The 14,332-nt window shown below is 44.0% G+C and overlaps 1 protein-coding gene across 1 annotated transcript in view; it reads left to right on the top strand.

Annotated features, from left to right (window-relative positions):
- LOC139796465 (deubiquitinase DESI2-like) overlaps positions 1-9,601 on the top strand; it is a 53,469-nt gene extending 43,868 nt beyond the window's left edge. Inside the window, exon 5 of the mRNA XM_071744516.1 lies at positions 8,729-9,601. Coding sequence (XP_071600617.1) covers positions 8,729-8,971 — 243 coding nt within the window. The 3' untranslated portion in view covers positions 8,972-9,601. The remainder of the gene's footprint in view (positions 1-8,728) is intronic.
- The last annotated feature ends 4,731 nt before the right edge of the window (positions 9,602-14,332 follow it).

Below are 14,332 nucleotides of genomic sequence, written 5' to 3'. Positions count from 1 at the left end.
AGCTTGGCCCATTTTTTTCTGTTGACACAGGGGGTATGAGTGTCTCCTGAGCATCTGAGGTGGCTCAGATGAGCCTCAGAAAATTCTTTACCATCCTAGATGAGGTTGCTTTACTGTATTCCAGATGTGGCTTCTCTCGAGTGGTAAAATGAGATTTCTAGGTGCCATTTGTGCCTCAGTTGAAATTTATGAAGTATTTGGGAAGTCTTTGAATGAAGGCTGCTATATAAGTGTAAACTTCATCTTTCATCATTAACCTTTCTATTCCTGCTATCCTGAATGAGTCCTCTAGTGAGAACTCTGATATGCACATTTTGGCACTCAGTCCACCCTCTTTCCCCTGTCTATCTCCTTGTGCAGGGAAATAGTAGAAGGTGGTAGGTAACCTGCAACAGAAATCAGTTCTCCCCTAAATGAAATGTTTTTAGCACATCATTTCAGTTCCTTCAAAAAGGGCTTGATTTGCCACATGTGCCTCTGCCATTTTTTCAGATTTGCCCTTAATGTGATCTATTTAGCCAAAAAGATAAAATGTGAATATATTTTATGAGTAAATTTTGGGAAAAAAATAATCTTAAGCTCTCTGGGGCTGATGTAACTGCTGGAATTTTGCACAATCAATTTTATTTTAGCTGCTTTTTACATTTCTGTTATCAAAAAAAAACAACAAAAAAGTGCCCTTCTCTGTTATAAATATGCATAATACCTTGAAGCTAAGCCTGTTCACACTGTCTGAGGAATTCATCTCTAGACACAGCATCATGGAGCATTTGAATTTTAGTGTGTGCAAATGTCTGAGAACAGATGCTTCTTTTCCACAGGTGAAGATGGCAAGGAAAATCCCTGTCCTTTTCTCCATTGCCTGTTGATAAAAGTGTCAGGAGTACAAATGAACAGGCTAAGTGTGATGATAGGCTATTAAAACTGGAACCTTTTGCTTAGGAGTCCTGCCAACACTGCCAGACAGAAGGTCTTTCCCTGTTCCTGTGAGTTCCTGTCTTGTCTTATTGTATCTCCATGTGTGGCAACCTGGTTAGGAAAAGGTTAGGAAAAAAAGGCTTGAGATGGGAACAAAGGATTTCCTTGGTTAGCTTTTTAGGAAAAAAAATAGATTCTCTTGATATCCAATCCTCTGTGGTTGGTCATGTTCAGCATGTCCATAATACTTGAAAGGATGGACTCTTATTAGGCTCAGTCATTGGTCTCAAAACAGCACCTACTAGGAGAAGGCCATCACTGTCATGTGAATTGCAGTTGTTAATTCATTTGGTGGGAGATTTATTATTTTAAATGCTACTACAAAGGTCAGACTTAATTATAATCAGCATTTCCCAAACGGTCCTCTGTTATGAGGCCACTTGCTGCCCACCTTGTCATCCTGCAGCTGCTGGCTGTACTTTAAAAGTGCTGGTTACAAGGAACTTCATGCTCAAAGAGGATACTGCCATGCTCCAGTGTTGGTACATAATTAATCATTAAACAATACATGCATGATTAATAATTAATTAATACATAATTAATCAATAATTAATCCCCTCATCATTCAGCTCTGACTGTGGTTCATCAAGATGTCACATTTGCAGCCAACATGCTTCTCCAGTGGTGTCCTGGCCAGTGAAGTTGAAAGTGCTGACGTGCTGTAAGACAGCTGCCTCCTTTGACCCAGGCCCATCTACTCCATTGTCCCTCTTCTCAGGATCTCTCTGTATGGAGACTCTTGTGTGGAAGCAGCTCTGTCCTTCTACCACAAGACCATGGAGGTGACTGACATATTCCCACTGTCCTCACAAAGGGAGCAAGACCATGGGTTTTAGTCCCTCCTTTCAATGCTTTCACTTTCCTCACTCCTGGCTGTTCTCTGGGAGGTGGTGCAGATGCTTTCTCTCCATTCCATGAGAGGACTGCAGTCCTGGGCAGGACTCATAGGAATGGCAGTGCTCTGCCTGATAGGGAACAAAAAGGGATTGCATAGGAGAATAGGAGCATTTTAGAGAGTTGTTTAAACTAATTTAAGAGGTTTTCTCTTCCTGCCTTTCACTCAGGATGCTGCCTCCCAGAACCCAGCCTCATTTCTGAGCTCACTCAGCTTCATCTGTGGTTTCTTGGCCGTACCCTCTCTCTAGCAAGACACAGGGCATTCCTGGGTCTGATGAATGTGTGCTGCATGCATCTTCATGGCCCAGGGAAGTGCTCCCCTGATCAATTCTGTTGATCCACACAGGTTAATTATAGTCCCTGTAGTAGAAATTGTTTCTGCACAGTAACTGTACATCTTTTTCAAGCACTTGATCTTAGCATGCCAACTTTGCCAAGGTGAGACTGTGCTTTCAGGTGTGTTGTGAAGGCTACATGTCTGTTGTCTTTCAGATATGTTGTTTCCAGCATGTATATGATGTGCAGCAGCTGATCAGGAGCGTAGAGCTAGAGGTCTGTTCTTCACTGATGCGCTCTGACTTCCTTATCTCTGCCAGCCCTGGGCAGTTATACCACCAGTTAATTTTTGCAGGCTGGTAAAAGAGATGCCCCTGTGCATTGGGTTAATGCACATGTTATGGCTTAGGTTGGAAGGGACCTCAGAGATTATTTACTCCAACCTCCCTGCTATGGGCAGGGATGCCTCTAATTTTGTCCAAGCATTGCCTGGGTGGATGTGCTGGTTTGTATCTAATGGTCTTATTCTGAAATTCTGATAAGCATCATCTGCACTGTATTGTCTGGGGTTTGTAGAAGCCAACTCATGCAAACACTGGAAAGAGCCCTTGGGCTCTAAAGGCTTTGCTCTTAAAGTGCTCTGGGGTGTGTGTGTTAGACTCCTCAGGCACACCAAGGGGAATACTGTACAGTACCTCAAATGGATATACATCCCTTGTGGATGCCACCTCATTTTTATCAAGGCTGCTCAGTGGAAGTAGCAGTGGGTGGTTCAGCAGATGTTCAGTGCTGAGGTTGCTAAGACTCAGTTTGAAGACAAGAATTGAAGTAATTAGCATGCATTGTTTGAGGAATGTAACATTGCCTTTGCTCATCTTCGTTTTCATGGATCAGAGCACTACACCATGCCTCTGGGAAGGCACTCAAAGTGCCTTGAGTTATACTTCTGTGCACGGCCTGAATTGCCCCCATTGCATCATCCAGCACAGCACAGTACTTAGTGCATTCAAGAGCTTTCTCTTAGGACCTACAACTAATCAGCCCTTCACTTTATTCTGAAAGGGGCTCAGCCTGTTAGACTATCTCAGGTAATGTCTAGCATATGTGTCCATAGACCCAAAGCCCTCACAAAATGCAGCACATTGACAGTGTTGTCCTCTAGAGGACAGTAGACTCAGCTTTTCCCAGTGTGGCCTTCCATTTAAACCCATGTTTCCCAGCTGCTAGGCTGCTCACATGCCCAAAGTAAAGCTTTCCAGGGAGCCTTAAGGGCTTGCTGAGCAAGGAAGCCTGGTTCTTAGGGCACTTAGGGGAGGGAAGAGTGATGGGGGGGGAGTCCTTACTCCCAAGGCAGTTTGGACATTTTAACCAGTGACCGTTTAGTGCAAAATGACACAGCTTGGATCTTTTAGTACCCCAAATGAGTTGTTTCTTGATGAGTTGAAACCCTGATGTGGATTTGACAGCTGCCCAGAATTAGCACCCAAACTGTCATGTCCCATTTCTCCCTCACATTTGTCTTCATCCATGGATGTCTGAACTGCTGTTTCCACTTGACTCTGCGGATACCAGCTGGGTCACTCAAGGCTTTTAGGCAGAAGCCCCAGGAGAAGCTGCAGCTATGGCAGATGTGGGTCTCTATCAGGAGGTGCCACTCAGTGGAAGCTGCAAGTACATGCAGCCTTTGCAGAAGTTTCTGCCTGAAAATGGGGACAGATCTCTTGGTGGGTAATCACAAGCTGCATGTGTTATCCAAAATGCTGGATTTCACTCTGTGACAGGGACTGACTGCTTTTGTGAGGTGCCCTTAGGGCACTTAGGCACTCTGGGACCGAAGAGTGACAGACTGACAAAAAAGAGCTCTGCTCAGCAGTGATAGCTGAACACTACTCACAGGCTGGCAAAGCTTAGGGAAGCCCTTCATGGGCTGAGCTATTCCAAGCTTTGCTACTGGTGTCCCATATCTGCACTTCGCCCATGTCACGGTTTAACACTGGCCTGGCAATTAAACCGAGTAACAGATGCTCTCTATTAATCTCTCTCTCCTCCCTGATAAAGAAAGGAGAGAGAATAAGGGAGAGAGACTTATGGGCTGGAAACTAAACTACACAACTTTAATAGAACAGTAATGATAAACAGGAAAAATTACTAAATATATACAAATATACAGGAAAATTGATACCACGTTCCTTCCTCCCTTTCCCCCCAATAACTCTCACGTCACCACTGAGGCTGCAGGGCAGCCCTGGGAAAGTCCAGGCTGGAATCCTGGAGTCAGCAGCAGTCGGGAACTGGGGGCAGGAACACACAGCTATGGGCTGGCACAGATCAGAATCACAGGCAGACGAATGGAGAGAATCCTTCCAGGATGCCGAAGCAAAACAGGGAACGGGTGAAAAAAGGGAAGCAGGAAAGGCAGGAAGGGCAGGAAGCTGGAAGCTGGCTTGACCCTTGTCAAATTTATGCTGAGTATGAGGTGTATGGGATGGAATACTCTGTTTGGTCAATTCTGGCATCTATCTTGTCCGTTCCTCCCCAAAGGAGGCTGCAGGTGGGACCTCTTTATTCATTCTGGAGGGTAAAATGTTCCTCAGAGCTGAGCAGTGTCCTTGGCTCTGCACACCAGTCTCTAGCAGTAACTATAAACATCAAGTGTTATCAGTCCTAGAAGCAGACACTGCCTGAGAAACTTGCTGTTACTTTCAGCAAGTGCAACTACTTACAGGAGACTTAGCTGAAAGCAAAAGTACAAGACAGAAAATCACCTTTATCCTGGCCCAAACCAGGACAACCCAGTGTGCAGTAAGACCATTAACACACAGATTAGACATATTTGGTTTTATTTCTAGCCTGCAGAGTAGGGTGCCAGACATTTAACATCAGCCAGCTCACCTTTCAGGAGGCAGGTAGGGTCTTGTATAGTTAATAGTAGCAAAGGAAAATCACACCAGAATACATGATTGGTTACCAATGATCTGTCACTCCTAACTATACATATCCATCTAAGCTCATGTTTAAAACAAAGGGGTTGCCAGATTAGCATGCTTATTATTCACAAAGAGGTGTGATTTTTATCGTTAAGTTAGCTAAGGTAACCAGAGTTTATAGCTTCATCCTATCAGCTATCACTAAATTTTTATCCAGACTTGCTCAGTTTTTCATCCTCTTACTGGTCTACCTCGAGACAATACTTAACCATGAAATATGGTCTTGGGCATCCAACCATGGAGACCCTCCATTCTTCTGGTTATGGTTTTCAAAACAGAGATCTTCATGGTCACCCTGTTTGTCAATCTTTAACTTTTATCTGTGGACATCACCAGCAGTCCAGCCTCTCATGTAACCTGCAGGGTTTCCCATCTCAATTTTCTGTCTCAGAGAAGCAGTAACTAAACAGTGAGTTTCCTTTCGTACTTAGATTTAGGCTTAGCCTTTCTATGCCATCTAATTTCTTTCAAGTTCCTTCTCCAGTCAGCTTAAGAGGCTCGGCTGCTTTCTTGTCAACTATCAAGCTCAGGCTCCACTACAGGTATGTTACATTTCCTGAAGGGAGGCAGGACAATCTCTATGATGGTCACAAACAGTGATCTCTAACCCATAATGATTTGTCTGATAAGTTTGACAGGACATGTATATGACCCATCACAGAAAGTTTACCTCCTTTAAAAGAGGGATAGACTTTTTTTTTTTTTTTAAAAACAAGAAGAAACCAAAACACCTGAAATCCTAAACTCTACAAACCTCTGAAAAAGAATACTGCTGGTGGTGGTGGTAACAGGCTTCAGTAAGTTTATTGGTCCAGAGTGAGGTTTTCAGTTAAGATTTCCCTGGAAGAGCTGCAGTGAGTAGATTTTACTGTTTTCGTATGCAATCAGAAAACACTCACTTTCTCTTGTACTGTTTAATTTAAACTCTGTTGTCTTAATCCCATTCCAGTCAGGTTTACCTGATGTTTCTCCACAAGGTAAGACTGCTGGTTGCTCCAGTACAATATGCTCTATGCCAGGGAGTGCAAAACACAGGAGCAGAGTGTAGTGTTGGTGCATTCCCTGCCACTGCCCTTTTGCTCCTGGTGAGCATTGTGTTTTGCTGTGGAATAATGGCAAGGCTCTACTGACAAGAGGCAAGGACAAGCATGACTGAGGAAAGGGAAACCACTGACTTCATCATTCTCCTTAAGCTCCATAAGCTGTCTTTTGCTGATTGACAGCCTGGTGCCCACACATCTCCATTCTTTTTTTGGCTTTTCCTTGCCTAGTTGATTCATTCTGGGTGAAGAAGCTCCCATAAACAAAAGGCAAACATCTCACCATTGCTTCCACATTGGGAAGTGCTATTGCAGTTGCTCGGGGATCTGCTTAGAAAAGCCAGATCTTTAAAACAGTATTTCCATTTTAGGCAGTCTTACCTTGTGCTGTTCTGTAGTTTCTGATAATTTTCCAAAGAATAATGCCTTGGTTTTGTCTTCCTATTATTGTCTGTGAGGAATTCTTTATTAAGATGTATGACAGCTTGAGAACTACATTCACATGCGTGCATACATCATAAGAAGCCTGAACTGTGTCCTTTTGTACACTGCCAATGTGCTGACTGAGGTTCTGGAGATGAAGAAAGAGAAATGTTACAAAATCTAGAGGCAATTGTGCTGCAATTTTTGGCTTTGGCTTAGGTTCAATGTTCAAATTTAACATACTGAATACAGTTCAAAATAGAGCAGTATTCTTGTGAAAATGATCAGATATGTCTGATGAGAAAATCAAATGGCTCAAGAAATTTTCTGTGAATGAGTATAGATGCAGATGGAGAGGTCATCTGTTTTATAGGCTCAGGCAATAGCTCTAGCAATGGAAATCAGGGGTCTGGATGGAGATATATAATTGCTAATAAAGTAATTGTCACTAGACTAAAATCTTCAAAACCAGATTCTTATCTGAGATTAAGCAGAATGCAGCACTGGTAAGAACTGAAAAAACAAGTCCTTAGGGTGTATTAGCTAAAGAACAGTCTATGCTTGCAGGTAATTTTAGCATCTAAATGGCTCTGCTCATTCTCTGATACCTAATGCTAATGTCTTCAGCTTCACACATTGATTTTTTAAACAATGCAAGTCAAACTAAAGTGTGCTCTCTAGTCAAATTAGTATGGTCACAGATTTGCTGCCTTCTCCATACCTCATTGCAAACTCCATGCTGTTGGAACAAGCTAATTCCTTTATCCTCAAAGTGACTGTTGGAAAAGTGATTGTTCTGCCCAAGCCATACACATGAAGGACCACCCAGTCATCAGCTGTAAGAACTATAATGCAGAGCAGCCCATCCTCTAGCAGCTGCTCCAGTGATGCTCTCTGATAGTCTCTTGAAACCTCTAAGCACTGCATTTCCATTGTCAGTAACAGACAACCCACACATAATCTCCTTAGTGGATTCCAGACACACACCCTCTCATTTTTTTTCAATAATTGTTATTAAATTAAGTGCAGTTTTAGACAGGAAGAGCAAAGGAATTTTGTATTGGCAGAAGGTGCAGTATGGACAAGCCTGGAACCACTAATCCATGTGAATTGTGGAGCGAAGTCTGGAGGGTGGTTTTCTTCCCCTCCACAGGAGACAGCACTGAGAGGGAAGGAGAATTTGGGTATTACCTCTACCATACCTGCCACAGACCTCAGGCTCTCATGTATTGGTGTACAGTCATGCAGGTGGTATACTTACTGGAGACAAGTTCTTGAGGCACCCCAGCTGATCAGTTCCAGGGGCCTCTTCTGTCTGCTCAGCAAAATGGTGAAGTGTAAAAGGAAACATTTTATGTGTGGCCTATGTGAATCCAGCTGCCTGTATGTGTGGTCAAATGCTACAGAAGAAAGGGTCTTGTGTACTCAGGGAATTGTTCCGTTGTCCTGAACAGGAGATGACCTTGGAAAACAGTGTGCTACGAGAGTGTAACCCAAATCAGTGCCAGGAGCACCTATGATGAAACACAGGCTTAGTGAGAGTATTTTTCTCTTTGTTACTTTCCCCTCCCATATTTAGGAAATACCATACAAAGAGAAATTAGAGGATGTGCTAGAATAGGAAAAGGACATCCAGATACTGTAACTGGACTGACCCAGTGTGTCAGCCTGAGGAAGAAAAGTGAGCAGAAAGAGGCATCTCCATCCACCTAGTCAGGCTCAGCTTCAGGGCTCCTCAAGGTCTGGCTGGTAACAGCCTAAACTTTTTGCCAAATTTTTTGAGCTACTTGGAACATGAGCATTATTGCTTCATTGAAAGGCACCTGCAGGTCTATCATTTGATCCATGGACTGCCTAAAAAACAGAATAGCCAAAGACATTGAGGGCCATGAACTCTTTGACCTGGTCTCTCCTATGATGCTATAGCTGGCAGGATTCCGTGTGCATCCAGCCATTGTTCTTATAACTGTTTCTGACTGCAGAAGATGCTCCTTAGATTTCAAACAGCTCTCTTCTGAGCAGCCAGGAACCCATCCTGCTGAGGTGGTGGTGTGGATGGGGATAGCACTGCCACCATGCACATGCTTTGGCACTATTGACCATGCTCCTTTCTGGTTTGCTCCGCAGATCCTGTGTGGGAAAGAGATCCCCCGCTGGGTGAACCGCCTGGCTTACTTCAGCTCCTGCATCCCCTTCCTCCAGAGCTGCCTCCCCAAGGAGTGGCTGACCCCAGCAGCCCTGCAGAGCCACATCAGCCTCGGTCTCCACAAGGAGGAGCAGGGGGACACAACAGATGAAGAATCCCCTTCCACTTCCACCGCCCCCACAGCCTCAGGCACCTCTCGAACCTGTAGGCATACCCGGGTCTAACCTGTGCCCTCAAACAACCTACTCCTTCTCTCTTGAATTGTTTCTTTCTCATACCCTTTTGCACACCTTAGTTTCTCTCTTCTCTTCTTTGCTGGACCACACAGAGGAGGAAAGATCCTCTCTACTAAGGAGGTGAAGCTTCAGTCCCTTTTCCAGGGGCTGCTACTACAGTTGCTTGGCAAAATGACTGTGAAGCCCAAGGCTGAGCTGAGGAGTGTGGTAACTCAAGAGGACTCTGCTCCCAGGGCCCCCATGCTCCTCTGTTCATGAAGAACTTCTGCCTCTCTTGGGCTTGAGAGCGTGAGGATGGGCAGGGAGGGGGGCACCATACTGTAATGTTCCTTCTCTGGAACTATTTTAACTTTTTATCTCTTCCCCCACCCACATGAGCCCAGCAGCCCCCTCTGTTTTGGCTGGGATTGCCCTGTGGTAAATTTCCTGCTCACACCCAGTGAAGGAAGCAGAACCAGAACTCAACCCATCCCTTTTGTAATCATCAGGTTTCTAACTCATGTGAAGGACAAATGTAAGGTGCTGCTGTTATAAACCACTAGTTTTCAGTACTCAAATTTAAGAGCTCGAATGACTGTCCTGCTCTTGAAAATAATAACAAAGAACCTAGAAAATGAATGTGTTACTGTGGCTTTTCTTTGGGGTCAGAAAGAGGATGGGGCTAGAACTTAAAGGCAGCTACTTAGTAGGTGCAGAGATGACTGTTGGTGCTTTTTGACACAGACCCCCCTCAGTTCTCCTACTTCTAGGCAGTGTTCCTGGTTCCCTCTTTTTTTCCCATATTCCCTGGAGAATCTCTCTCCTGGATGACATTCGACGGCTGTCTTTGGGGGAATGGTCCTCTGAAGCAATAGTAGGGAATCTGTTAGGAAGATCAGTATTTCCTTCATTTTTTCTCTGGCACTCACAGACCTAAAACATGGCTCCTGAGCCACCTTTCCCCAGCCTGTTTTTGAGCCAACTGAAGAAGGTAAAACTAAGTGGTGGACCCAAAGAATGTCAACCTGTTTCCTTCTCCTCCCTTTTTGTAGGTAAAGAAGGAAACCTAGGGCCACATCAGGAAAGTGTGGATGACCCCATCCATGGGCCACAGTGGTGCCTTCTGTTGTGTGCACTACTTCGGTGGCATGAAAAATGGGTACAGCTGGCTCACTGGTCCCTCCAAGCAGACCTTTGACAAGGATCTAATCCTTGAATGTAGTGATGCTTATTCTGACAACTGACAAGAAAGCAGAGAAGGAAAGGAGAGGTACATCAACCCTTCCACTCAGTTATCTCACTAGAAGTTCTAGTCAGAAGACATAGTAGAAAATCAAAGGGGAAATACAGGCCCCCTCCCTTCCTGGCAACTTCTCTTGGCCACACAAAGGAGGGTGAAAATGGATAAGACACAGTGTTGAGATGGGGTTGCCATTTTAGAAATGTTGTCCTCAACAGCTACTACCAAGTCAGGAAGAGCTACAAGCCCTTAAAATGGGTGGTTGTTGGGTGGTTGTTTCCTTTCATTGGTTGCAATAGCATGCTAGGTCCAACCAGCTCTTCAACCAGTCCAACCAGTTTCTTTAGCTCAGGTATACAGAACTGTGTGCTTTCAGGGCTAAAGGTCTTGGCTGTGATGTGCATCATTTTTGTGCAGACAGCATTCGATGGTTTGTGAAATGTGCACACTCTTAGTGAAACAGGAGACTTTGGAAAGATCTGTTGGATAGAAAGATAACTCACAGGATGGTGTCACTCCACTGCCTCCTGAAGTGATGCATATTTGGGCAACAAAACCTTTACAACATGCCTCTCATTTTAATCCTCTGAGCAACTTGCGGTAGGTTTTGTACTGAATGAAAGTCATGTTCCTCATTAACTTTGGCTGTTCCCAGCGCATGCTGCATTGTGAGCAATTCTACAGCTCCTGGTACCAATCCAGCACCAGCCTTGATTACCTTGGCTTGACCAGAGATGTTTAATAAGATGTCCATAGTTCTTCTGCTGCCCAGAAACAAAGTAACACAATGTAATGTTGCACTGACTGTTCCCCAGCAGTCGTGGTTCTTGTAGCCCAAACCATCAGCACAAACTCCATTTGTCTCACATCCTCAGGGTGCCTGCAAACAGCCAGCAGCAGATTATGTGCAGCAGATTTTAAAATCTCTTTATAGGTCTTTCTCTGGAGGAAAGGGAGAAGAGGCTTTCCCCCAGCTTTTGTCTGGGTCAGGGAAACTGCACTCAGAAATATCTAGTTTGTGGTGTGACAAAAGCCATCACTCTCATGTTTCTGCTCTACAGCTGAGCTCCAGATGAAGCATCACATATGCATCTAGGAGAGAACCAGGGGTCCAGAGGGGTATTCATGCAAAAAAGCCTCTCGTAGTATTTCACCAAGTAGAGCATTTAACTGGCTGTATTGTAACCCCAACAAGAAAGCTGCATTCATCCCCCTTGGAGACATGAATATGTGCTTGAAGTATGGTGAGCAACATTCAGGGTGAGCTGTCAATGTCAGAAAACCTGGATTTGTTTATCCATTTTACGGTTGCTTGTGGCAGTGGGAATCAAGGAGGCATCAAACCTCTGCTTTAAATCAAAACCAGAATGCATTCCAGTCTTCAAAAATGTTTCTCCCCACCCTTCTCTGTTCAAGGTGACCGACCAGTAATGACAAGAACAAAGGGATGCTGTGGAAATAACATATATATTGATCATGGCTAATAGCTTTACCTCTGTAATTCAACAGCATTTTAGACCATTAAACATAAAAACATTTAAAAAGTCTAATTTACTGTTCACCTCTGGCACAGCATGACTGTTTAAGGTACTTTTTAAATCCTTCCAAATATTACAAAATTATTGTTGTTATTATATGATACACATATTTAATTTCATATTCTCTTTCTCTTGCTGTTTTAGAGGATAACATCATGGGGAAATTTTAGATACCAACAGTTACCAATGAAAACAGAAAATTGGCTTGTAAATCTTGACAAGAGCACCCCATGCCAGACACAAACCCTTTCAGTGCCCTTTCAAAAGCTGGAAGGGGAGGGCACCAACTCTGCATATAGGCATCAGCAGCTGTGGGCTATTTCTCTAACAGAGAGCTAATAGTACTCAGGTGAGACAGTAAGACCCAAGGTGAGGTTAGGCTCAAGCTGAAATAGTAGAGTTGCCAGACAAGCTGTTTCTATTTTGAGTTAAGGGGAGAGTAAAGAGGTAAGTGCTAAGGTCTCTTCCTAATATGTTTGCAACTACAACAGCAAAATCTTAATTTCAGGTGCTTACTCTTACTGGTTGCAACTATATTTTTCAGTTGTGCGTCTGAGTTTTGAGGTTTATATCTCTCAAATGCTTGCAAAGTTGAAAAAGGGACCATGATGAGTTTAGAGTAAGTTGGTTCCCCAGCAATAAGCCTCTGATGAGTTGATCCCAGCCTTGGCACAATGCAGGGATAAACACAGACCTGTTCTCTTTTTACTTCTGGAATTCAGACCCATGTTGTCTTTTTCTTACTGAGATATTCAAGAAGCATTAATTTCCTGCTGTTATTTTTTTTTTTTTTTTTGTTCTTCAGCTATGCTCCCAGAATGGGTTAATAGGCACTGAATTGCAATACTTAGTTTATCTTGTTATTATATGTGCTTGACTTTCTTCTCATTTTAATTTGCATATATGTGGATTATTGACATGTTCAGAAAACTTACATAGAGCACCTGCACCAATTCTTTGATGTGAATAACACAGAAGACCAAAGGAAGTAACCATCTGTGTTTCGTTTTCCAAATGGTTTTACATTACTCTTTGTGTTGAAGCAGCAGGTGCCCTGTCCCATCCTTTTCCTGCTGTGTTCACCATCAGGTAATGTTTTGGGCAGTGGAAAGGCTGTACAGTAATTCAAGAAAGGATTTAAAAGAGGAGTTTTCATTATCTCAGCTCCCATTCTGCCACTGGCATAGGCTACCTTCCTCACAGGACTTGTGCTGGAGTCCATTCACAGCCTCCTTGCTCTTCTCTGGACCTGCCCCAGCACCTCAATCTCCTTCCTGAGCTGAGGGGCCCAGAACTGGACACAGTACTGCAGGTCCCTTTCTGCCACTCTGTGCCCAGCCTGGAGCTCCCCATGGGGTTGTTGTGTTGAACCTCATCCCGTTGGAATCAGCCCAACTCTCCAGTCTGTCCAGGTCCCTCTGCAGAGCCCTCCTGCCTTCCAGCTGATCCAAATTCCCCCCCAGCTCAGTGTCATCTGTGAATTTGCTAATTGTGGACTCAATCACCTCATCTAAATCATCAGTGAAGATACTAAACAGAACTGGGCCCAGCACTGATCCCTGGGGGACAGGGAGTGGCCGCCAATTGGATCAGCACCACTCTCTGGGGGCCTCCAGCAGTTCCTAACCCATCACAGAGTGCTTCTGTCTGAGCCCTGGGCTGACAGCTTTTCCAGGAAAATGCTATGGGAGATGGTGTCAAAGACTTACTGCCTTGGTGTCAAAACCCCCCCCAAAACCCTTATTGCCAAGGGTGTCAATTGCTGGAAGTCATTACAAAGTAGGTATTATATGCAGTGCTAAACCTTCCCTAGACTCCAGACTGCAGTGATTAGAAGTCCTCAAGGAAGGAAAGGCAATCCTCGCTGTGCTGACAGGTGGAATAGCACCCTTTTCACTGCTGGAATTCCTGTGGCAGTTGTCAATGTTCACATGGATTTTTCTTCGTTATGCATAGCATGAGCCTTCGTTTCTTCACAAACTACTTGCTGCAGATGTTTCCTCTGTCTGCTGCAATGGCCTTGTCTGGGGAAACATGTTCATTCTTTCACCTTCAAGTTTCTTGAAGGGAACATCTCCCGAGGGACATCCTGTGGCAAACCACATGGTAGCAGTGGGTTAACAGCCACAGGGTTATCTTGATAGTTGTTGTCTCTGTTGCCTTTTGTTGTTTTCTCATGTATGTGTCTTCAAAGGTGGCCTTACTGAAGGTGAAGTCCTCTTCCCCTTCCCTATATGCATCCAAAGGGAATTTTTGTCTTAGTAGGATAATTCAGTGTCAGGCCTGGGTCACTGCAATTTTGTGGATGATGTTTTCATCTCGCCTTTAAGGGGCTTGTGACTAACTTTGAATTTCCAGTCCTGGCATACAGAGTGAGCTACCACTCATGGATGGAATTATTTTAATATAATAACAGAGTATACTCGTACAGTATTTTGTGAGGTTAGTGAATGGGCATTCACAGGTACCAAAAATAAATCAGCAATAAGAGCATAATGATTAGCAGCCCCAATGAAAAAAATTGAGAATGCCGCAGTATTAGGTGTGGTACAAACACTTTATAAAAACAGTTTAATAAATTTCCATGAGGAA

Source organism: Heliangelus exortis, chromosome 5 (genome assembly GCF_036169615.1).
Source record: "Heliangelus exortis chromosome 5, bHelExo1.hap1, whole genome shotgun sequence".
NCBI lineage: Eukaryota > Metazoa > Chordata > Aves > Apodiformes > Trochilidae > Heliangelus > Heliangelus exortis.
The sequence above is the reverse complement of the archived record's forward strand: the minus strand, read 5'-3'. Positions and strand labels throughout refer to the sequence as shown.